At 56.8% G+C, this 23,958-nt stretch overlaps 1 protein-coding gene and 1 non-coding gene across 2 annotated transcripts in view; both read right to left on the bottom strand.

Moving 5' to 3' along the window:
* RNF123 (ring finger protein 123) overlaps positions 1-23,106 on the bottom strand; it is a 28,904-nt gene extending 5,798 nt beyond the window's left edge. The window contains 34 exon segments of the mRNA XM_036869171.1: positions 1,158-1,242; positions 1,331-1,418; positions 1,508-1,595; positions 1,751-1,825; positions 2,750-2,927; positions 7,631-7,738; positions 8,530-8,613; positions 8,917-9,062; positions 9,416-9,614; positions 10,024-10,130; positions 11,459-11,560; positions 12,135-12,255; positions 12,457-12,528; positions 12,706-12,767; positions 12,980-13,079; positions 13,267-13,384; positions 14,187-14,260; positions 14,332-14,373; positions 14,375-14,396; positions 14,398-14,423; positions 14,576-14,649; positions 14,652-14,700; positions 15,131-15,235; positions 15,319-15,433; positions 15,823-15,948; positions 16,143-16,210; positions 16,440-16,526; positions 16,834-16,919; positions 17,032-17,086; positions 17,507-17,601; positions 17,726-17,814; positions 20,975-21,059; positions 21,341-21,458; positions 22,943-23,106. Of these exon segments, the coding sequence (XP_036725066.1) occupies positions 1,158-1,242; positions 1,331-1,418; positions 1,508-1,595; positions 1,751-1,825; positions 2,750-2,927; positions 7,631-7,738; positions 8,530-8,613; positions 8,917-9,062; positions 9,416-9,614; positions 10,024-10,130; positions 11,459-11,560; positions 12,135-12,255; positions 12,457-12,528; positions 12,706-12,767; positions 12,980-13,079; positions 13,267-13,384; positions 14,187-14,260; positions 14,332-14,373; positions 14,375-14,396; positions 14,398-14,423; positions 14,576-14,649; positions 14,652-14,700; positions 15,131-15,235; positions 15,319-15,433; positions 15,823-15,948; positions 16,143-16,210; positions 16,440-16,526; positions 16,834-16,919; positions 17,032-17,086; positions 17,507-17,601; positions 17,726-17,814; positions 20,975-21,059; positions 21,341-21,422 (3,013 nt within the window). The 5' untranslated portion in view covers positions 21,423-21,458; positions 22,943-23,106.
* Positions 20,468-20,540, bottom strand: TRNAE-CUC. Its single transcript has one exon. It is a non-coding gene; the product is annotated as a tRNA-Glu (tRNA).
* Positions 23,107-23,958: the final 852 nt, after the last annotated feature.

Below are 23,958 nucleotides of genomic sequence, written 5' to 3'. Positions count from 1 at the left end.
CACAGGCTGCAGTTGCTCCCAATGCCTCCCCCACCCCCAGTTCTAGAACTGCCCCCAAGCCCCAGCCTGATCCCCAGAAAGTTCTCAGTCACGTGCCCTTCAGGAAGGGCTAGACCTAGACAGGGCAACCTAGACCCCTCTTCACTCGTATCAAGGCCATTTCTCCCAAGAGCCTACTCTGAGCCCTGCCATCCTCCACTGTCCTCTGCTGCCCTTGGCCTGGCCTTGGCATACGGCTGAGGTGGTGGGCGCCAAGTCTGGGCTGACAGGCAGCAGTAACCAGAGCCCTCAGCCACACTGGGCTAGGCATACCTCCCCCCCTGCAAATCAATAGTTCCTACAGCAGCAGGATGCATATCTGGCCCCACTGCTGCTCTCCACTTGCAGCTCAGGTCCACCCTGGAGGCAGGACCAAGGCAACTGGCAAGGACTTGCTGTGTGACTCTGCACAAGGAACTTGGCCTCTGGGGACCCCTTTAGGCCCAAACACTCCCACAAGGGCAGAAACATACCACGTGGGCTAAAGAGAGCCACTGTGTGGGGTGAATACAGCATGTGACAGGCAGATTCTGCAAGCAAGACAGCCCAAGACCCTGGGCTGGGCCCAGTGAAGGTCCAGGCTCACAGGGCTTTGCTGGACCATAGGCCCAGGACAGAAAATGCAGACTTTGCTCCCAACCAAAGGCCACTTCCTCCAGGAAGCCCCATGGACACCCTTTGGGGCCCTGGCCAGCCCCTAGTCTGTGCCCCTGCCTTGACTCAGGTATCCAGGGTCTGGCACCAGCTAGTGAAAGTAAAGGGGCAGAAGGACATGGCATTGGGACAAGGCTGGAAGTCAGGGAGCTGGTTCAGAGGGCAAGGGATAGGGTCCTCACTTTGCATAAGCTGCCAGCAGCCTGGGAAGATGCTGCCCCTTTTCACTGTGACACATGCAGACCGTTCAGGACCAAAGGGCACACATGGGACTGGAAAGCAAGACTCAAGAGGACCAGAGTGTCCTTAGACTGGGAGGAAGCAGGGAAATGGAAACCCCAGGGGATACACAGGGAATTGGGGCCCAACACGAGTCCAGGACTGAGGCTGGAAGAAGTGGGAAAGTCTGCGAGAACCCAAGAGCAGCGGGTGAGGGCCCCCGCCTGCCAAACCTGGATACTCACTCTGGAGGCTGGGCAAATTGGCATCCTCGGGTTTGGTTTTCAGCAGATGTGGCAGCCGTGTATAGCGGTACCCGAACCCACAGCCCTGGGGGTGGAGTTGGCGGGAGGTCAGTGGGGCAGGGCAACCCCTCCCTCCAGCCAGCCATAGCCACCTCCTCTCCAGCCAGGCTTACCCTCCAGAGCCGCACCAGGATCCAGTTGGTCTGGGCCCAGGGCCGCTGCTCATAGGGAGCCAGGAGACTCCTCACCATGGCGATACGCCTGTGAGAGCAACGGGTGGCGGGCACGGGGTGAGGCTAGTGCTGTGCAGGGCAGAGTGCATGCCCCCCTGCCCCCGGGCCCCCACTCACTGCTCCTCAGGGATCCGCTCCACAGCCCGCAGGGAGTTTGGGTAGCACACGTAGCTGGCCAGGGCCTGCATCAGCGAGTCACGGATATCTGCTGGGACAGGCCATGCCTCAGCAGGTGCCTGGCATGAGCCCTGGTGCCCATGCCTCATACCCACCTGGCCGGCATTGTGCGCAGAAAATAGCCAGCCATAGGTGCCATCCCGTCCGTCCCCATCTCCCCCAGCCCTCTGTCGGGCACCTCACCAGTGCCCACGATGCGTGTGTCAGCAAAGTGTTTGGCAAGGATGGCAGCCAGACGGGTCAGGGTCTCTTCATAGCCTGCAGGGTTGGGTAGTAGGACGAGATGATTGGGAGTGCGGGCTCCAGAGGCAGGCACACCCCTTGGTGAGTGGGCTTGGGTAGTGGGCTCCAGAGCTAGCTCCAAGGGCTAGTCTGAGCCCAAGCCGACATCTGGGGACTTTAGGCAGGGCATTCACTAACAGTTGGTGAGAGGCGAAGGCACAGACTCATTGTGGGCGTTGGGCGGGTCCCAGCAGGAGGATAGGTCCTGACAAGAGTCCTGCCTGGGCTCAAACCCATCTCAGCACACACACTGGAGGGCTCAGCAGTCAAAGCCCCCTGGGCACCCACAGCTCCACCTCTGAGGACAAAGCCTGCACCGAGGCCTAGGGCAGGGCAAGGGGACAGGCCAGGAGCCTAAAAGCCCACAGCCTAGTCCAGACATAAACTGCCAAGCCCAGCCTGGAATCAGTGGTCTGCAAGAAGCCCAGACTCCTATGTGGCCACCAGCAGGGCCCCCGTGCTCCTTGCTGTGATCTGCAAAGACAAGCCACTCTGCCCCTGCATGGGATGCCACACCCCATGGCCAGCGCCAGGGCAGCAAGGTAAGAGGCCAGCTGGCTCCTGGGCCACAGAAGCACCAAGAAGGAAGTAAAAGCCGGGGCGGGGCGGGGCGGGGCAGGGTGGGTGGGGTGGGGGTAATCCCCACACCCTGTACTCCATTTCATCTGTTTCCCTCTTAACACCAGGGAGGTGCTGTTGGTTCTATGGCTGCTGGTACTAGGACAGGGCTCTCCACCATGTGGGACTTTTGCAAATGCTTGTATGATGCTGGGCAGAGCCTCACCTCCTCCCCTACGTGGGATGTGTGCTGCTGGGCCACGAGGGCTCAGAACAGGGCTCCTAGGGCTCACTCCAGAGGCCCCCTTTTCTGTCCCCTCCCAGCCTGAATGGCCCTATCACCTGGGAGCTCCTCCATGCTGTGCACAGGGCCAAAGTAATTCTTGAGAGCACTGTAGCTGTTGATGGCCACACTCAGGTAGAATTCGGGCATGAAGGCAAAGAGAGGACCTGTGCGGTCTCCATGCTCGATGGTCCGCAGGCAGACACGCAGCAGCCAGTAGATGTCCTGCATCTTCTCCTGTGGGAGGCACACGGGGTGTTGCTGGGCTGTTCACGGGAGGGGTCACAGGCGGTGTGGCCCGGTCTGGAGATTAGGAAAGGCCTCCCAGGAACATGACATGAGAACTGGATTCCAGGAAGTGGGAGCAGTGGCTCAGGTAGGAGCAATCAAGCACTGTACTGGGCAGGCAAGATGAGCCACCAGCCTGGACAGGGCAGCACTACAACCCCGACCAGAATTGTGAGTTTTTAAGGTACAGAAGGTGTTAAGCGAGAGGGTGCCATGTGACCAGAAGCCTGTGTTGGAACACTGCCCAGAGCAGAAGGGGCTGCAGGGACAAGTGGGGACAAGGCAGTGAGGAAGCTATAGCCTTGGCTAGGCCCAAGACAGCAAAGGGACTGGATGGCCAGGCATGCGGATGCACCAATTGGCTGTGAGGGCAAGGGAATGGTCGCAACAAGAACGGGGCCCACATTTCTGTGCGTGATGGAGCCTCCATGGCGGTTGGAAGTCCTGGGGGAAAGCAGGCCTGGTGAAGGGCAGAGGGGATGTGGCTTAGGACATGTGGAGCATGAGGTGCCCAGCGATGCCCCCAAAGAGGTGGTGTTAAGGAGGCAGGTAGAAAATGGGTCTGGAGCTCAGAGGAGTAGGTGGTGTGAAGGTCAAAGGTAGCATGACTGCTGGTGGAACAGAGGCCATGGAAAGCAGACAAAACCTGCCAAGGGCCCAGTTCCCCACAGTATGGTTTCCAGATAGTCTATCCCACAAAAGGGGCCAGGAGGGGTCACCAACCAGAGTGAGGCCCTAGGCCCCAGTCCAGACCCATAGCACCACATCTCCTGGAGTGGAGCCGGAGCAGCTGCACTTTCCACCAGCTCTCTGATGTGCTCTCAAACCTGAGAGCCTGAGAAGACGTAAGCAAGAAGTCAGAGGGTGGGCCTGGGCCTGGGAGTACACACGGACAGGGAGGCCTACAGGAGCTGGTGTCACCGAAGGCCAGAGAAGACCGAGTCTGAGGAAAGGATGGCAATGGCACCGATGCGGCCAAGGGGGCCACTGTAATGGGAGAGGAGATGTGTCCACAAAGGGAGAGGGGGGAGCTCGATAGATACCTTGCAAGACTATTTCAGAAAAGTGGAGGAGCCTGATCTGGGCAAAGAGTGAAGGGAAGATGAGGAAGCCAAGACACAGAGAAGGAAGGAGAGAGCGGTAGTGTAAGCAAATGTACAGTGAGGGAAAGGCATCACAGGCTTTTTCCTTTACTAATGGGAGAAGCTGAATGAGCAGGAGGCAAGAGGGTAAGCATTGCAAATGTAGAAGAAAAAAAATGCAGTTCAACATAATAAAGGCTGTATTATGAAAAGTCCATAGCTCACATCATACTCAATGGTGAAAGAACAGAGGCTTTCCCCTAAGATCAAGAACAAGACAAGGTGTCTGCTTTTGCCACTTCTATTCAACGTAGTATTGGGAGTTCTAGCCAGAATTAGGCCAGAAAAAGAAGTAAAAGCCATCTACGTTAGAAAGGTGGGAGTATGGGACTTCGCTGGTGGTCCAGTGGTTAAGACTCCACGCTCCCAATGCAGGGGGCCTGGGTTCAATCCCTGGCCAAGGAACTAGATCCCACATGCATGCCACAACTAAGAGTCTGCATGCTGCAACTAAAGATCCTGCATGCTGCAATGAAGATATGGCATGCTGCAACTAAGACCCGGCGCAGCCAAATAAATAAATAAATAAATAAATAAATAAATATTTTTTAAAAAAAGAAAGGAGTAAAATTATCTCTGTTTGCAGATGACATGATCTTATATGTAGAAAACCCTAAAGATTCCACAAAAAAACTATTAGAATTAATACACAAGTTCAGGAAATTTGCAGGATACAAAATCGACACACAAAAATCAGTTGTGTTTCTATACACAAGCAAGGAACAATCCAAAAAGGAAATCAAGAAAATAATTCTATTTACATGAGAATCAAAATTAATTAAACAGGTATAAATTTAACCAAGGAAGTGAAACACTGGAAGCTACGAAATGTCGCTCAAAGAAATTTTAAAAGGTACAAACAAATGGAAAGACATCCCATGTTCATGGACTGGAAGACTTAATATCATCAGATGTCAATACTACCCAAAGCAATCTACAGTTTTAATGCAATTCCTATAAAAGTCCCATTGGCTTTTTTTTTTTTTTTTAGAAATAGAAAAAACTATTCTAAAATTCCTATCAAATCTCAAGGGACCCCAAATAGCCAAAACAATCTTGAAATAGAACAAAGCTGCAGATCTCACACTTCCTGATTGCAAAACTTATTGCAAAGCTACAATAATCAAAACAGTATGGTACTGGCATAAACATAGACATACAGACCAATGGAATAGACAGCCCCCCACCCCCAAACCCTCACATATATGGTCAAATGATTTTTGACAAGGGTGCCAAGACCATTCAATGGGGAAAGGACAGTCTTTTCAATAAATGGTGCTGGGAACACTGGATATCCACATACAAAAGAATGAAGTTGGACCATTATCTCACATCATATACAAAAATTAACTTAAAATGGGTCACAGACCAAAACTTAAGAGCTAAAAACTCTTAAAAGAAAACATAGGGGAAAACCTTCATGACCTTGGATTTGATCATGATTTCTTGGATATCACAACAAAAGCACAGGCAAGAAAAGAAAAAAATAGATAAATTAGACCATCAAAATTAAAAAATTGCATCAAAGGACACAATCAAAAGAGCAAATGGGAGGAAATATTTATAAATCATAATCTGCTAAAGGGTTGATACCCAGAATATATAAAGAACTCCTACAAATCAAAAACAGAAAAACAATCTGATTAAAAAATGGGCAAAAGGATTGAATAGACATTTCTCCAAAGAAGGATATACAAATGGACAATAATTATATGAAAAGATGCTCAACATCACTAATCACTAGGGAAATGCAAATCAAAACCACAATGAGATACCACTTTACACAGATTAGGATTACTATTAATAAAAAAAAATTTCTGAGAAACAAGTGTTGGCAAGGATAGGCAGAAATCAGAACCCTGTGCCCTGTTAGTGGGAGTGGTGCAACCACTATGAAAAACAATATAGCAGTTTCTCAAAAAAATTAAAAATAGAATTACTATATGATCCAGCAATTTTGCTTCTGGGTATATACCCAAAAGAATTAAAAAACAGGATCTTGAAAAGGTATTTGCACACCCATGTTCATAGCTGCATTATTCACAATAGCCAAAAGGTGGAAGCAACTCAAATGTCCATAGATGGATTAACGGATAAATAAAATGTGGTATATACACACAATGGAATATTATTCAGCCTTAAAAAGGAAAGAAATCCTGACACATGCTACAACATAGATGAACCATGAGACCATTATGCTAGGTGAAATAAGCCAGTGAAAAAAATTCCACTTATATGAGGTACTAGAGTAGCCAAATTCACAGAGACAGAAAGTAGAACAGTGGTTGTCAGGGACTGAGGTGAAGGGGGGAATGGGAATTAGTGGATATAAGTTTCAGTTTGGGGAGATGAAAAGAGTTCTGGAGACTGGTTGCACAGCAACAAATATACTTAACACTGCTGAACTGTACATTTAAAATGGTTAAGATGATAAGTTACATATTGTATTTTACCACAACTTTTTAAAATGGTTAAGATGGTAAATTTCATGTTGTGTATATTTTATCAGAATTTAAAAAGAAGAAGGTACAAAGATGGGAGGTTGAGGTTCCTAAGAAGACAGTGTGGGAGGGGGTGGCAAGATCGCCTAGGGAGGTGGACAGGCATGAAATCCTGGTGGTGCGATGACAGTGACCATCTTTGTGGGGCTGGAGCAAGGTGGTCTGTGGCAAGAGAGAACAGAGGGGTAAAAGGCAGAGGTGGTTTGGGTTGGGGAGGAGTCACCAGAAGAAAGAGCAGTAGAGACAGGGATACCAAGGGCCTTGATCACCCAGTTATGGGGGAGGGGCACACCCAAGAAGGTGAACAGATGCCCTACATGGGCACATGGGGAGCATCCCAAGGCACTCACTTGTGGAGGGGGAGATGCCAGGGCAGGTGGGGAGATAAAACAAGTGCGGCGGGTCCGGGGCCTGGGGTGGCGGGGGTCAAAACATGGTCGCTGCGGGAGTGCACCGTCTGCCCGTCTACCCCGGGAGGGCAGGGACTCAGCTTTCTGGTTCACTACTGAGTGTCCCCAGTGTCAGGATGGCACCTGGCATCCTCCAGGCTCTGGGCATGTTAATAAATGAACGAGTGAGTGAATGAGTGAGAAGGGAACAAGCCAGTGGCCTCGAGTGGGAGGGGAGTCAGAGAGAAGCAGATGCAGATGCAGATGCAGGGTGAGGCTTGGGAGAGGTCACAGAGCCCCTGATGCGCTGGGAGAGGAGCAGGGGCAGTGGACAGTGGGAGGCAGGTAGAGACAGGCTGTTCCTTGAATGGAGGGTTATGAGCTGCGTGGGGAAGTGGGGTCTACAAATGGCATCTACTTAAGTTCATGGGGCATGAAAAGTTCAGGGGATGTGGCACTAGGTGGGAGGAGGGAGGATGAGGAGCGGGGAGGGGGCACGTGTGTGCCAGAGGTCCAGGAGGGCAGGAAGCACTGAGGGGCTGGCACAACCCTGCCCAATCAGTGACTAGTCCGGGGGCTTGGGGAGGGCAGCAGCTGCTGGCCTAGGCCACACCGCTCACCTGGGAGTAGACAGTGGCATGGACCCAGGCAAGACGGCGACTTAGGTGATCCAGCTTTTCTGAGAAAACCTTCTGGCTCTTCGTCAACTCTGCAAGGATGTCCTTCCTCTGCCACCCAAGGAGAAGGGAGGAGAGGACAATCAGGACATGGCCCCGTGCCCAGACCCATGCAGCCTAGCAGGGGCCCCACTGGTGCCCAGGGCAGGCAAAGTGTTGGGCGGACCCAGCTCCACTCTTCAAAACCCTCCTCAGCCTGGCCTGCTGGTGAGCCTGAGCAAGACAGGGCCACAGGTGCCCCTCAGAATGTGGAAGTGAGACGCAGCTGAGTGTATGTGAGATGAGCTCCTGGCTGGGACACCCCAGGGACTCCATGCTAGAACTGCAGCTCTGGCAGCTGCTTTTGCCCTGGACAAGCGCAGGGTTCTGTAGACAGATGGGAGCCAGGGGCTGCCAGGGAAGCCCAGACTGGGCATACTTGGCTCTGTTCCCCAGGCCAGAGAGCTACGGCAGAGGGGCTCCAGGGGAGGGAAGGAGGGAGGGAGGGAGGCCCTGCTTCCTGCTGACTCTGCAAGTGGCCGAGGAAGTACTCAGGGTCGAATCCATAATTGATGAGGAGAGTGGGTGTGCGTCAGCACTTAGTGGCCAGGGTAGGGGCATCTTGGCACAGGCTATGGCTGGCTGACGGGGCTCAGGCTGTCCCTAGCCGTGATGCCAGCCCCACTCTCACTGATGTGGTCTGCCCGGGGCTGGGGTGGGGATGAGGAGAACTGCTGGGCAACCCCAGAGGCAGGGGCAGGACAGCAGCTTTCCCTCATGGGCTTCCCTGGGGACCCCCAGGGAGCAAGCTGCCCTCTTCAACACCCCGCCCTCCCAAAGACCCACCTGCCTGTCCACCTTACCCGTTTGGGGCACCGGCGGAGCTTGTCCTCTGTGTCCCTCAGAGCCATTGCATACTCATTGACATCATCGGACACTCCCACCATCTAGAGCACCAGACACCACATCCAGGGTGACCCTTGGGCACCTCGCACAGGTTTCTCCACACCCAGCCTGGACCCCAGCCCTGCCAAACCCTTAACCTTAGGCCCAGGACAGCCCCTCCCACAGAAGTCAACCAGGTCAGGCCCAAACGGCACTGGCAGAAACTAGTCTTGCTGTGGCATATGCTAACGCGCACAGTCACGCCCAGGCACCTCTGGAGACACGTGGGCACATGTGGGCGCACACACACACGCATCCAAACACACAGAACCACATAACATGCGCATGGACCAGTGGCGTGAGACCTTGCCCAGCTGCTGGTGAACGCTGAGATTATACATCATGATGGCACCATCCAGGACTTCCAGCAGGGAGTTCTCGGTGAGGGGCTGCTCAGGCTCCTCGGGGGGCCGCCCCACCAGCAGGCCCTCATTCCACTGGTTACCCTCAACTAGGGAATAGGGAAGGACAGGGTCAGGGTCGGAGCCATTCCAGTTCTCTTCCAAGCCTATGGAGCCAGGATGGGCCTTACAGCAGGAGAAGAAGGCCCTCTCCCCCCGCCTGGGCCCAAGGAGGGACCTGCAGGGAGAATGTGTGGGCAGGGGCAGGGGAGGTCCTGCACTCCAGGACCTATTTCTGTAGCATCAATTTCCTGCCCTCAGAGTGCACTTCCCACACCCCTGAGATACTGCCAGGCCACAGGACCAGGAGGGAATGGGGTGTATTTGGCTTTCCCCCGGGGGAGTGCTGTACAGGATAGAAGGATCCTTCAGTGCGCCGCGCCTGGCCCTGCCTGGCACCTACTGTCCTCACGGGTCCTCTGCTCCACGCTCAGCGTGCGGACCTTCACTTTCTCTGAGGTGCTCAGAGGCCGCCGTGGGGTCATCAGGCTCACAGCTGCTGTGCTGAGGAAGCGGTTGGCTCGGCCCAGGGTTGGAGAACTGAGCCAGCTGGGCCGAGGCAGGGGCAGCGTGCCCCCCATGGCCAGGGCCTGCATGGGGCGCTGTGGTGGAGAGAGGAGGCCAGACGCCACTCAGCAATCCCAGGACCCGGGCCCACTTATGGCTCCCTTGATTTGCGAGGCTGGGGAATGGGACAGCGAGAGGGCACCGGCTGGCTGGGCAGGAGGCCCCGCAGGGGCCCAGATACCACTGTGCTTGCGCCTCACCCTCCACCTGCTCCAACCCAGCCTTCACTCTGCATCCCAAGGCCCTGTGTCTCGTAGGGACTCAGCAGCAGGAGGCATGCCCCACCACACCCGTCAGTTCATGCCTCCACCTACAGCAAGGGAACCTGCCTGGGGACAAGCTCCTTGCCTGCATGGAGTGGGAGATGGCCCCGTGTGACACCCCTGCCCTTATGATAGAGGGACAGCCCAACACAAAGCCCCCTGCCTGCCCCTACCGCGGCACCTGGGCCGCAGCCGGGGCTGGCTCCTCATCCTCATCCAGGTCATCCATGGTGGCTGCCTGGAGCTCCAGTGGGTCGATCAGGATGTTGGCCTTGGAGGCAAGGTCATCTAGGAGGAATGACAAGAGGGCTCTCAGGCCAGTGGAGGGCAGAGGGGTCATAGGTGGAACCACTCAGGACAGCGAGAGGGCACCAGCTGGCTGGGCAGGAGGCCCTGCAGGGCCCCATTCACCACTGTGCCTGCGCCTCACCCTCCGCCGGCTCCAACCCAGCCTTCACCCTGCATCCCAAGGCCCTGTGTCTTGTAGGGCGAGTCCTGCTGAGTGAGGCAGAAGGCTCTCCCCACCATGACCCCATCACTCCGTCTTTATCTGCATGACCTCACTCTCTCCAGGGCCCTACTTCTCTGACTGCTCCGTTGCTTTCTTCCTTGTCCTGCCCCACAAACAAAGGGAGATCCAGAGCTGCCTAGGGCTCTCCTTGCCTCACTCTGCACACTCCCCAGGGGGTCCGGTCCTCACCGCAGGCTTGTCCCCACCTCTACGCTGACAGCTGGACACACCACCGCTGCCTCCAGCCCAGGCCTTCGTCCTGGCTGCATCACTGGGCACCTCAAACATACAAAACTGTCCTCTTCTGCAGCTCCTCTTCCTGATGGTGCCTCATCCCCACAGCCTCTGGCAAGAAGCCTGGGGTCATCCTTGTCCCCTCCCCTTTACCCTCTCCGCCTCCTCTGTTGCCTGGACAACTGGCTTCCTTGTCTCCTTTCTTGGCCCTTGCACTCCACCCTCCACACCGTAGCAGCCAGAGGAAGCTTCTTACAACGCAGACCCCCCCCCAACCTCGCTCCCTTGCTTCAGGACCTTCCAAAGCTACCACTGTCCCTGGAAGGAGCCTACAGCCACTTTGTGGCCCACAAGGCCCTCAGACTCTGCCCTTCAGACTCCCTGGCCTCATTTCCCATCACTCCCTGCCTCTCATTTTCCTCTCCAGCACGCCAGTTGCTTTCTGTCTCCAGGCCATGCTGGGCCGTTGCTGGCATCCCTGCCACTGCTCACACTGTGCTCTCAGTCTTTTGCACTGGAGACATTTGTGCTGATCCTTGAAAGTAGTTCAGGCAGCAAATGCGAGCCACACCACCCGCCCCCACCCCCCCCACCCCCTCACCAATATCCCATGGTTCCCTCCTCCATCAGCACACTACCCCCTATTCCATCACAGGGCTCCCAGACCTCCTCTGGGGTGGATGTGCAAGGGAAGGAAGGAATAGTTGGACGCAAGACCGGGGCAGAGGAGGCCCATCAGCATCTCCCTGCGGAGCAGGTGGAGAGACTCGGGCGCCCTCTGGTGGGCACAGCGCAGCTCAGCACTCATGGCAGAGCTGGCTCAGGAACCACCCCCGTCCCTGCCCTGCTAACTGCCCAGGCCTGCGCGCACCTTTGAGGGTCTTCCGAAGGTGCGAGAGGAGGCCTCCAAGGCGCTGCAGGTCGAAGTAGTCCACCTTGCCATTATAGAAGACCTGGGGCGGGATGTAGGCCTCTGCGAGGAGTTGGGAGGCCGGGCCAGTAGTCAGAGCCCAGCAGGACCCCTGGCCTAGGCCACCTACCCGACCAGGCTTCCCCTACCACCCCGCCCTCTACCATTTCAGGTCAGTTCCAGCAACGGCACAACTTGGGATGAAGGGGGCATTCTTGGCGGCGGGTCACCCAGGTGAGAATCAGAGAGGGCCCTGACCCAGCCCTATGGGAGATCCCCCAATGCAGGCTGCTTCCACTGACCCCTGAGGACTCTGTCCCACACAAACACAGGGCCCCCAGCACCTCAGAGCCCACCCAAGGCATCCCCGACAAAGGACTGCACAGTAGGGCTAGCAGGCAAGGACTGAGGAACGGGGCCCATAGAGGACAGGAACCCGGGGGACCATCAGAGCAAACACGGGCTCACCGTCCAAGTGCAAGGCCCCCGCACCCAGCGGGTAGGACTCAATTAGGCAGGAGGCCTGGGACAGCTCCCCTCAGCCCTGCCCTCAGCCATCACTCCACACCAACATTAGGGGCTGCCCTGGGCCTGGCTCTGCCCAGCGTCTACAACTCGAGGTCCTGGCCACACTCACCCTCACTGAAGGTAGCGTATGGGTTCGAGGCCTTGTATTCGTCCCAGTAGTAACGCAGGGCCGAGATCAAGCGGTGTAAGAAGCAGACCATGTACTCGGGGGGGCAGAGCATGGGCATGTTCTGCAGGCACAGGTGTAAGACATGCATTTGTGCAGCCCAGAGGCCAGCCCACTCCTCATCCAAGGCCCTGCCCCAGGACCCTGGGCTGAGCAGAGAGGGTAGGGCAGCAGGTGGGGAGGAGATGCAGAGGTGCCAGAATTTCAGGTGCAAATGCTGCAACAAAGCCAGGGGGCCATGGTGGGCTGGCCTGGGGATACCTACCCCCCGGCCGCTGGCATTCTCCTGCAGAAACTTTCGGAACTTGGTCAGGAAGATGTACCTAGAAGCTTCGCCCTTCAGCGGAAGGAAAGCCGAGGCTGTGATGAGCTGAGGATCCTGGCCCCGGACCGGACTCAACTTAGCCTGCACCCTGCCACAAGAGCCTGAGCCAGCCCTGCCCTCTGGGTCTCCAGGCCCGGTCTGACACCCTTCCTGGCCAGGGACCCACACAGGGGTCTGGGAGTCACTTACCCCGTTGTCATCTTGATTGTTCAACAGCAGCTTCAGGATCTGGACCTGTAGTTCCTCCACCACTGGGGGTGGGGTGGGGAACAGGACAGCCTTCCTCAGGCAGGGCCTTGCCCTCAGGCTCCCAGGGACGGGCAGGGGGAGCAGGTTTGGACTGAGGCTCCACCACCAGGGATCCCCAAGTCCAACCTAAGCATGGTCACTACCAAGTGCCCCCAAGTACACAGGCACAGAAATCCTCCACCCCCCTACCCAGTGCCTGAGGCACGGGGCTGACCTTCGATGCGCTTCTTGAGCCTTTGGCAGCCCCGTTCATAGGCACGCCGCCGGAGCCGCTCCTCGGAGGTTTCGTCCTTCACCTCCTTTCTCTCTTTGCCCTGGGCAGGAGCGGGGCAGGGGAGGGGGTTCAAAGATGGCAAGATTCACCCTGGTCTACTTCAGACAAAAGACCCCTACTCCCCACCCCAGCCCAGGAAGGGGCCTCGCGTGCCAAGTACAGGTGGCTCGGACACCCCGGGTCAGCCCTCACTGTGACCACCGCCCACCCCAGTCAGGGCTGCCCACCTCCCTGCTGGAGCGGTGGGGCCACCAGGTGGTGGGGATGAGCTCCTGTAGGCCAGCCTCCTCCACACGCAGGGGGCTCTTGATGTAAAAGAAGACAACGGACCGGAGCACGTCGAAGCTGGTGGTCGTTAAGGCAGAGCTCCACTCACCACAGGGTGCCCCGTACACCCTCATGAGCCCTCCCGACACTTGCCCACCTCCGGATGTGCCCACCACAGCTCTCCCAGTCCTCAGGGTGCCATAGCTGCTGTGTGCCTGTCACCACTGACTGTGAGCCCAGAGAAACAGCTGTGGCTGTCAAACCCACCAAGCCCAATTCCGAGCAAGGGCACGATGAAGACTTGTCACAGGAACAGATGACGGTGGGACAGCTGGAGAGAGGGCCTGGCAGCCTCTCTATTTGTTTCTGCCTCCTAGAGGCTGAGGATCCCAGAGAGAGAAGACAGCTACTAGCACAGGTTTCCCAGCCAGGGGCCCGAAGCTATGCTCTCTCTCCTATTCCTGCAGTTCTCAACGTTATAGGGAAACAGGAAGAGCTGACTCCTTCGAGAAGATCTCATAGGAACCCCCGCCATGGAGCACAGATAAAAGTGCAGTGCTTTGGCTGAAGAGAGCAGGCGCTGGTGGCTCCCCCCCCCCCCCACCGCCCTCCACCTCTGGGTGGCCCAAGAGCCTGCAGGCATCTGGAAATCTCTGCTCAGGCCAGCCAGCCAGCCTGGATCCTTTGCTCTACCCTCCCTGCTCTGTACAGAAAGTGCTGGGAAGGCTGGGTCCTGGAACAAGGACTCACACATTGGGTGGCTCTGGTCTTCCTGAGCCTCCGTGGGGAACCCTGGGCAGAGGCACACCACCCTCCCTGGCTTCTGCTGACCCCAGAGGGCACCACATGTCTGGCCTGCCCAGTAGCAAGGAGAGGATACAGGACGTGGCTAAGCAGAAACTTGCGGGACTTCTCATGACTGAGGATGGCAATGGTGAGCCGCAGGTAGTGGATCTGTGGGGAGAGGGTACTCAGAGTGGGCAGGTGAGGCCCAGGGGGCTCAGGGCCAGGGCAGGAGCTCCCACCTGCAGGCCCAGGTCAGGGACGATGGGCGAGAACCGGTACAAGCCGCAACAGGGACATCATCACTCTTGAGGCAATCTTGCACCTCATAGTCCTGGAAGAGGGAGGTGAGGTTTGCACAGCTACCGCTGAGGGCAGGCCCTGGGACAGCCATCTGTGCGGCCTTCTCAACACCCTCCCTGTACGTCCCCTGACTCAGTGGAGCCTGACCATCCTGGCCTGAGGCCCTGAGATCCGGCGCCTCACCTCCATGAAGAGCCACAGGAGATCCAGGACCTGGTGCACCACAGACTGCGCCTGTGTGGGGGTGCCCGCCTCACGACGCCCAGCAGGAAGCTCATGAGCACGGCCTCCACCAGGTACACCTTGCGCTGCACCAAGGGCGGGTGCCAGTGAGGTGGCAGCCTCCTGCCCCACTCAGGGCCCCCCCTGCCCTGGCACATGGCCAAGGCCACAGATGGATTCTTGGTCCCTGTCAAGCAACCCCAAGTCATGGACGAGCCTTCTGGGGTCTGATGGAGACACAGGAAATGCTGCTACCCAACAACCCCTCTGGGGCTCTGCACATGCCGTTCCCTTGGCCTGTGATTTCACCACCCCTCGATCTTCTTTCTAGGATGCCCCTGAATACCCTCAGCTGGAAGTGTCTCCTCCTCACCCAGGACATCCTGAGGTCTAAGGCTCTGGTCACAGGGGCCCTGACAGTTGATGCTGCTGGACCTCATGCACCTCAGCAATCCCAGCCCTCAGCAGGGGTGTTTCTACCATGGCCTGCCTCTCCCCTCCTAATGTCATCCTCACCAGGAGCGGTGCGAAGCGATGGAAGATGTGAGCCAGTGTGAGGAGGACGGTGGGCTGGCCCTGCAACTGCCACTCAGAGCTTTCCTTCTCCACCAGCCGCCCTTCCTGTGTGGGCAGGGAGGAAAGAACTGTGAGGGGCAGAGGGTTGTAGAAAGCCCCCAGCATGCCCGGCCCAGACGCTGGCTCACCATGGGGTCCAGCTCCACGCTCAGCACTGCCTGGAAGCAGCCCAGCAGCTCCTGTGCCCGAACCAGGTCGGCGCTTGGTGGGTCCTGCAGGGGCCGGTAGCCCACCACTGGGTAGGTGCCACAGAGTTAAGCCAGCAACACCTGATCTGTGGCTCAGAATACCCACCCCCTCCCACTGAGACCCCTGCAGTAGGGCCTGGGCTCCAGGGCGGGGCTGAGAGGTCAGATTGCCTGGTTTGCATCACAACCCTCCCATTTCTCTGTGAAGCAAAACTTCTCTTGCCACTTTATGCTCTTCACCTGTTCAGTGGAGACAGCAATGGTACCCACCTAACAAGGTTGCTGCAAGCATTTTCCTCGGCACCCACCTAAGCTGTACCCTACTCACTCTTCACGGCAGCAGGGCCTGCCACCAGCCTGCAGAGCTCCTGGAGCAGGGAGACCCCCATCCTGGCTTCCTCAAGAGCATCCAAGCAGCCCACAGCCTTCTTCACAAAAGGATATCGCAGGGGACGGCTGCCAAAGTTGAAGGCCACAGACTCCTTGAAGGAGAGGCTGATGGCTGGGAAGTAGGCCATGCCCAGGCCCCTGGATAAGTTCTCAAAGGCGGTGCCCAGCGACACACCATTCCTGGAGCAGAAGGGAGGGTCCGTGAGCCAGTGCTAAGAAGGATGTGGCTGAAATGGACCAGCGAGCAGGCCTCCGTGGGGGCTGCCCACCCTCAGGCTACCAAAGCCAGCCTGGCCTCTTACAGGGCCTGGAACACGAGGGCAGCCTGGGGATGCCCCAGAGGCCAGGCCTGTGAATAGAGGCAGGAGACTCACAGGCAGAAGGACAGCGTGCCTTCGTCCAGGTCGATCAGGCAGCTCACAATGTCCCCCGCTGCCCACGCCTGCCAGGGGAGGAAGCCTTACAGATGTGCAGAAGCCCAGCAGCCTGCCCACTCTGCCCCTCCAGCTGTGTCTCCACTGCCACCCAGGGGAGACTGGCCACAAGGACAGAGGACCTCAGTCCCTGTCCTCCCCCTGGTGCCCCACATTCCCTCACCGCTGCCCAGTGGCCCCCACCAAGCTGTGGGGATGGACACGGGCCAGGTGGGCTGCAGGGGGCCCGGGCCTCACCTTCCCGTAGTTCGTCGTGGTCACGTTCCACTTGCGCACCCGGTTGCCGTCGTAGGCATAGGAGTTGTGTGTATCTCCAACCCCCTCCTAGGGAGGAACTCTCTGTGAGGTCTGGGGGAGGTGGGGAGGGGCAGGGCCAGAGCCCACCAGCCACCAGCCACCAGCCTTGGACCCACGTGGCTCTACAGAATGGGGCTGATGCTCTGGGGGAAGGAGTGAGGGCTGTTTCTGGGCTGGATAGCCCTGGGATGGGGTGGGACACATTCCTCCTCCAGAGGGCAGTGCAGATTAGGGTGCTGAGCAGACCCTATGTGAGCTGGGGGGTTGCCTGAGCCCTGATGAGGCCTGCTGCCAGAGAAGGTCTCCCTGGGAGGGGTCCCTCTCCCGCATGTACCTCCTGATTGAAGCGGCAGTTGATCGTGCACCAGCCAATCTGCATGAGCCCCTGGGAGGAGATGAGCACCTCGTAGATCCATTTCCCTGGAAAAAGTCACGTCAAACCCAGCAGGGAAACAAAGACTGCCTCCTGCCTCTGGCCCGGGCCCTCAAACTTCCTCCCAACTCCCTGGGCCACAGCAGAGCGTGGTCTCACCTTTGTACACGCATGTGGTAGAGCGGATAGTACCAAAGTTGCTGTGTCCAATCACCTGGGTGGAGAGCAGGGGTGGTGAACCTCCTCCCGGACATACGGGGTGCCACCCCAAGGGAGAACGACCCCACTCCAACTCGGCTCGCCTTGGTGGCGACGCCTGTCGTGGCCAACAGAGTACTCTGCCTGAACAGGGTGGAAGGGCCTTAGGCCCATGTCAGGAGGGGTTCTGGGCTGGGAGCATGATAGGATGGACTCATGGCTATGCCGGGAAGACCTCGGGGCTGGGGTCACACCAAGAGGGTTTCGGGGCTATGTCAGGAGGGTTTGGGGGCTGGGGACTCAATAGTCCACATCAGGAGGGGTTTGTGGTTGCAGCCCCATCAAGAAAGGTCGAGACCAGGGCCACATCAGGAGGAGCTTGGGGCTGTGTCAGGAGGGGCTTGGATCTGGGACCCCACGCCTTGCCCTCGCTCACCCCCAAGAGGTCATCATCCACCAGAAGAAGCCCTTCGAAGCCACCCGTGTGGTCCAGGACCACAGTGGATGGGCCAAGCCGCCCTTCAACCTGTCCTGGAACGGAGAGAAGAGGGTGTGGGGTTGGGCCGGGCACAGGGCCTGACAGATGCAGAGAGGGTACTGAGCCCCCCAGGCCCAGTCCCGGCTCCCCAGTCCCATTCCTGAGGCTGTCACCTACCCTGGCTCTCCTCCTCCTCCTCCGCCTCCTCGTCCACATGTAACAACTGGTCCAGATGCTCTGGCAGGTTCTGGAAGTTCAGGAGTTTCCTGGGGAGAGCGAGAGGCTGCGAGGGGCCCAAAAGTCCTTGAAACCAGCCAGATGACGCTAAATCCCTCTCCCAGTCCCTTTCTCCTGAGCTTAGGAGGGTGGCTGCCCAGACTCCAGAAAAAGGGCTGTGCCAGTCCCAGATTCTGGTATGCTGGGGGTCAGAAGACTGGATTATCCACTAAATTTGGTGCACCTCAAGACTGTTTAAAAAAAAAAAAAAAAAGAAGGAAGAACTCTTTCTAAGCCTTAATCCTCTCATCTGTATAAATGGAACAAAAGCTGTATCTCAGAGATGCTGTGAAAATTCCTAGGAATAATGCGCCCTCCGTAGCCCATAACCTGCCCACTCTTGAAGGTGGCTTGTTGAGTATGCCTGGGCAAGGAAGGCTGGGAGAAGTGCTGATCCCCAAGATGTTCAGTACCAAGATCAGCTAGCCCAATCCTTGACCCCAGGTCTGTGGTCCCAGCCAGGGAAGCCTGTGTGTTGAATGAGACATGTCCTGGGAGGATGAAGGGCTCAGCCCTCTTAGCTTCTGGCTGGCTCTGTCCTGGACCCACCTGTAGAGGAGAGTAGAGCACACAGCCTGCCTATCTGCCAGCTGCCCCAGCCAAAGGGGCTAGGAAAATCTGTCTGAGTGGCCCCCTCATCCTCCCAGCACACATGCCCAGAGGAGAAAGAGCTCTAACACTGGCCAGCTAGGTCCTGAGTTCAGTTGCTAAGAATAGCAGGGAATGAGGTGGTGCTAACTAGCAGGGCTCAAAGAGCAGAGGCCTGGTGCCCATCTGGATCCAGCCCACAGACTGCTGGCACCTGCTCTTCTAACTCTAATCCCAGTTCCCACCCCGCTCATCCCCCTAGAGAGTAGGCTCTGGAAGGGCACGTAGATGGGCCAGAGCACTGACTCTCTGGCAAGGTAGCTTCAACCCAGGCCCAGGGGCCACATGTCCCCACACTGTGAGCTACAACTGACCTTGAGCTACAGGAGGTGGAGATTCATGAAGGCTCCTCCCTACTCCTACTGAGCCCCAGGCCAAGGCGAGGAGGCAGCCGTGCAATGGGGTGCCTCGCCAGTAACAGGGAAGGCTGTAGCCAACCCTGTCTCTCAACACCCCAATGGGCCCAGAGATCAAGCAGGCTTCCACAACAGCATTTCTTACAGGCCCACACCTGGGAGGCTGCTCTAGTCCTGTGCCTGCTCTTAAGAGCAGCTTCGGGTGGCCAACCTGACACTCAGCCTCAGTGAACGCCTGCAACGTTGCCCATTTGGCCAACCCCAGCACTTGCTTACCCTTTCTGGATTGCCCAGGTCCCAGCCCAGAGTTCTGCATCCACACAACCACTGACTAATGGCTCTGCCACTTGCTCTCCCTCCTGGCAGCCACGGCACCAGTGGCAGCAGGATTATTTCTGGTATCACATGAGGTAGGGATCAGATGGCCCTGGGAACAGGCCAGGGCTGGGGTTGGGGTGGAGGTGGGCAGCAGCCCTCCACAAGTAGAAACCCTTTGGTCACCACAGCTGCTTCAACGGAACAGGCAACGACGCTGCCCTTTGGGTCGGCCCAGCGAGCAGAGACTGTGAAAGACAGAATAGCCCTGGCTGGCAAGGGGGCTGAGACATGGGGACACCCATGCCTCACTGCAGGGAGAGAGAATGTACAGACTGGGACTTCCCTGGTGGCGCAGTGGTTAAGAATCCACCTGCCAGTGCAGGGGACATGGGTTCGAGCCCTGGTCCAGAAAGAGCCCACATGCTGCAGAGCAACTAAGCCCGTGCGCCACAACTACTGAGCCTGCACTCTAGAACCCTCGAGCCACAACTACTGAGCCCGCGAGCCACAACTACTGAAGCCTGCATGCCTAGAGCCCATGCTCCGCAACAAGAGAAGCCACCGCAATGAGAAACCCACGCACCACAACAAAGAGTAGCCCCCGCTCGCCACAACTAGAGAAAGCCCGCGCACAGCAACAAAGACCCAGTGCAGCCAAGAATAAATAAATAAATAAAAAATAAATAAAAAATAAATAAATTTATTAAAAAAAAAAAAAGAATGTACAGAACCCTTTGAAGAAGAAATTCAGCAACAGTCCTAAGAGTGATTGCAATTCAAATACTCTAGCCTTGTGATTCCAACCCTGGGCGTCTATGCAGCACTGTTTACAAAAACAAAAGCCCCTCTAAACTAGGGCAGTGATCAGGCAGATTCCTGGACCTAAAAGATTCCCCCCAAGATCAATCTGTAGTGTAGAAAAACATTTAGGGATAACATCTGATGACAAAAATAGGATTTAAACTCCTATACACTTTTGGAGGTGAGGGATATGTTCATGGCACTGCTGGTTTCACAGGTTATCCATGATAAAATTTACTAGATTGTATGTTTTAAATACATGTAGTTTACTGTATGTTAATTATTCCTCAATAACTTTTAAAAAACTGACAGTGACAAAAATCTAAAAAAAATTTTCCACATAGCATAACCCAAACTACATACATCATGAGATAAAGAAAACAAAAAGGAATCACACTCAAATGGTCATATTAGAATAAGAAGATGACAGTTGCTTTTTCTTTTTCTATATAAGTTTCTGCTACAGCACACTTGTAACTTTTTTTTTTTTTGCCATGTCAAGTGGCTTACGGGATTTTAGTTCCCCGACCAGGGATTGAACCCGGGCCCTCGGCAGTGAGAGTGCAGAGTCCTAACCACTGGACCACCAGGGAATTCCCCACTTGTAGTTTTGATATGAGCTAAACTTAAATACATTAAATTTGCAAGGAATAAAGGGCTGGTGGCATCTGTGCTTTACAGATCAAGCAGAGGCTACAGAGGGCCAGGGTGCGGTAGAGGTGAGGGCAGGTGCACACGGACCAGATGCTGAGTGTAAAGTAGGTGCGAAGTGCCATGCTGAGTGCGCACCATGCCCCTGACCTCCACTATACTCTCAGAAGGAAGGTACTAGCACTGCCAGGGGGAAAGGAAGAGGCGGAGTCCAGAAGGCAGACTCTCTGGCCACAGGTCTCACAGCCAGGAGTGGCAGAGCAAGAATGGAACCCAAGCCAGCTTACCCAGAGCCCCGGCCTCCTTCCCCACAATGCAGTCTCCAGCCTCTGGTCTGGTCCCACAGAGTGAGGAAGGGAGATCCACCTGGCCATACCTGCTGGTGGCTGCCGTGGGTGCACGATCAGTAGAGGAAAAGATGCGGTGCAGGTAGTCATCCAGTAGCTTCTCGTGCACGATGCCTGCGCCACAGGTCAGAAGGGAGAGAAGGGACACATGGTCAGTGTGGCTCCCAGCCCCTACTGGCCACAGAGGCTCCTGGTCCTAGCCCAGCCACAGGAGTCAGAGGAGCAGTCACGGTGGGTGCCCTCCTCCATGGCTGCTAGTGGAGAAGAGCTGACTCACAGGTACAGGAGGTGCAGGAAGGCCTGAGGCTCAATGCACCTGGGACTTTGCTGCCTCTCTCTCTTCCTCCTTCTTCCCTCAGCACTAGAAGCCTCATCCCAGCCCTTCCAACCCTTACCTGTGACCCTGGATTTCTCAGCATCTGAGGTCAGTCTGTAGCTCTTTCGGGAGAAAGCCGTGCCGGTCCCCTTGGACGCCATCTTTCATCTCTTGTGGGCAGCCAGTGGTCCTGGGGACTGAAGCAGAGGCAGAGCCTGTCTATTCGAAGCCAGCCAAGGGCCCCCATATTGACCTCAATCCTGTGGTGTCAGAAAGGCTTGGGAGCAGGTGAAGCCACTGCATGCACACTCACACACACATCAACCCAGGGCAAAGGAAAGCAGGGGCTTCCAGCTTCCTACACAGGGGGTGGGGGGGGAGGGGGTCTGGGGCCATGTGACAGGGCCCCACCATGTCCCAGTGCTCACACAGGGCCCAACAGAGAGCAGGTGCCAGATATATGTTTGTTAAACTAAACCAAATGCTTCCGCCGAGTGTGAAATCAGACCCAAGTGTCCAAAGTGAGGTGGCCCAGGAGCAGAGCCCCTGTATCCTTCTCGGTTGTAAGCCACACTGGGTCCACATCTGGAAGAGAGAACCCTACATCAAGTATAGTCCACCATCCAAGGCCTTGGTGCCATCTCCAGCTACAAGTCCTGCTTACATCCAAGGCCAGGATCCCCTTCCTCAGTTCCAGGATCCTCCCTTCTCTATTCCAAAGGCCTGCTAGCTTTCTTGTCCCCAATCACACACACAGCCTCCTACCCCATCAGAGCACCACCCTTGCCCTCTTCACAGGCCCCATTGTCCCCACTGCTGTCCATCCCTCACATACCATGGTGTTGCTACAGCTGCTTCAGAAGCTGCACTAAGTCCCTGGTGCCTGGTTCACTGATCTAGAGCTGTGCTGTCCAACACAGCAGCTACTAGCCCTACATGGGTATTTAAATTTCAATTAAAATTAAAAAATCAATTTCTCAATTATATTAGTCACATTTCAAGGATTCAGTGGCCCTATGTGGTTAATGGTTACTGGACTAGACTCCGAAAATAAAGAACATTCCCATCATCACATAAAATTCTATTAGTCAGTGCTGGTCTAGAGGCTGGCCCTCCAGCACTGCCTTAGACAGAACTCTTTTCTCTTATCTCACCCCAAACAGGTCCTCTGCTCCCGCCACACACTCTTGCCCACTCCCAGGTGGCACCACGCCTGCCCCTCAGAAAGGTGACTCCCCGCCCTGCCGCCCACCACCAGCCCTCTCACACCAAAGCAGGTGCAGGACAGATTAGACGCTGTCACTCAACTGATGAGCAAACCTTCCAGACATCCACTCCGGGTGTCAGGTGCTGAGGACCCAGGTGAGAGGCGGTCCTTGACTTTGCTCGGGGGCTCCCTGCCACGTCGATCCTGTTCAGCCCCGCCGAGAGTTCAAGGCTTCTAACCGAACCGACCCCATCTCGGATCCCAAGGACGCAAGGGCAGTACTTGTTTCCCCCAGTCGCCTCTGCCCGGCCCCAAGCTCCGGAGGATCCTCCAGGCCAGTTCCGGCCCGGAGTCTGGCACCACAGGCTGTGTGACCCCTCGCGCGGCGAGCGCCCTCACACTAGACGGGCCGGGGCCGCAAGGGGAGCCGCGGGCACCCGCCCCTCTCGGAGCCCGGCCGCCCCTCATACTCACCCCCAGCCTCGGCCACCGCGTCCCGGCTCACAACATCCGCCCAGCTCTCAGCTACGGCGCCTGTCCAGGGCCAAACCGCGCGGCCGCCGCGCACGCGCATCGACCCGCGCCCGACCTCCGCCAGGGGGCCCCTCCACAGCCTCCAGCGGGGGAGGCTTCCTCCGCGGCCTCCAGCCGGGACGTTCCCGGCCCCCGCCTCGCCCCACTGCCCCACTGCCCCACTGCCCAACCTCCTCCGACCCCCGCCTGCGCAGGAGGAGCTCCTGGCCCAGCCATGTCGTAACGCTGTGTCCTGGGAGAGACCTTGGCCACCTATCTCAACTCCTACCCGTACTTGGAGGTCCGGCCCACAGGTCCCCTAGGACGTCTGAAAGGCCGTTCCTCCCAGGGTCCCTGCCACCTGTCACCCTCACCTCCATTCAGGCCAGAAAGGTGGCCTCACTCACCTTCCCTGGGATGGCACCTCTGGCGGGGCGAGGGGAGCCTCTCTGGGCTCTGCTGGCAGGGGCGTGGGCAGACCTGCCTCCAGCTGGGGCCGATAAGACAGCAAAAGGGGCAGGCTGCTTCAGGCTGGGGCAGGGAATATTCTCCACTTTACAGGGGAAAGCTGAAGCTCAGAAAAGTTTAATATCACCACCTTCGGGCTGGAACCTAGGCCTCTGGCAGCAACCATGTCCACACTGCCCTTCCCTTCAAAGCAGCCTAGGGTGCGGGGAGGGGGAGGGGGTGGGGCTAAGGGAGGGGGGGCAGTGGGGCCCCATGGGGCCCCACCCCCACCCCAGGGCACCTCAAGTGTCCCCACTGAACCTTTCCAACACTGCCCACTACATAGGGAGGCCTCTCGGGGGGCTAACTGTGCCAGAGTGAGGACCCTTGTACCTCACCTATAGGGCCTGAGGCCTGGCGCCACCTCCATTCCTGCCACTGGGTCTCAGGTCAGGCCCCAGCAAGTCTAGAGTGGGGGTGTGGAGACAGAGCCACCCAATCCCGTAGGGACAGGTTTCACAACTTCCCGG

The sequence above is a fragment of the Balaenoptera musculus genome, chromosome 11, assembly GCF_009873245.2.
Source record: "Balaenoptera musculus isolate JJ_BM4_2016_0621 chromosome 11, mBalMus1.pri.v3, whole genome shotgun sequence".
In the NCBI taxonomy this organism is placed as follows: Eukaryota; Metazoa; Chordata; class Mammalia; order Artiodactyla; family Balaenopteridae; genus Balaenoptera; species Balaenoptera musculus.
This window is presented reverse-complemented; position numbering and strand designations above follow the sequence as displayed.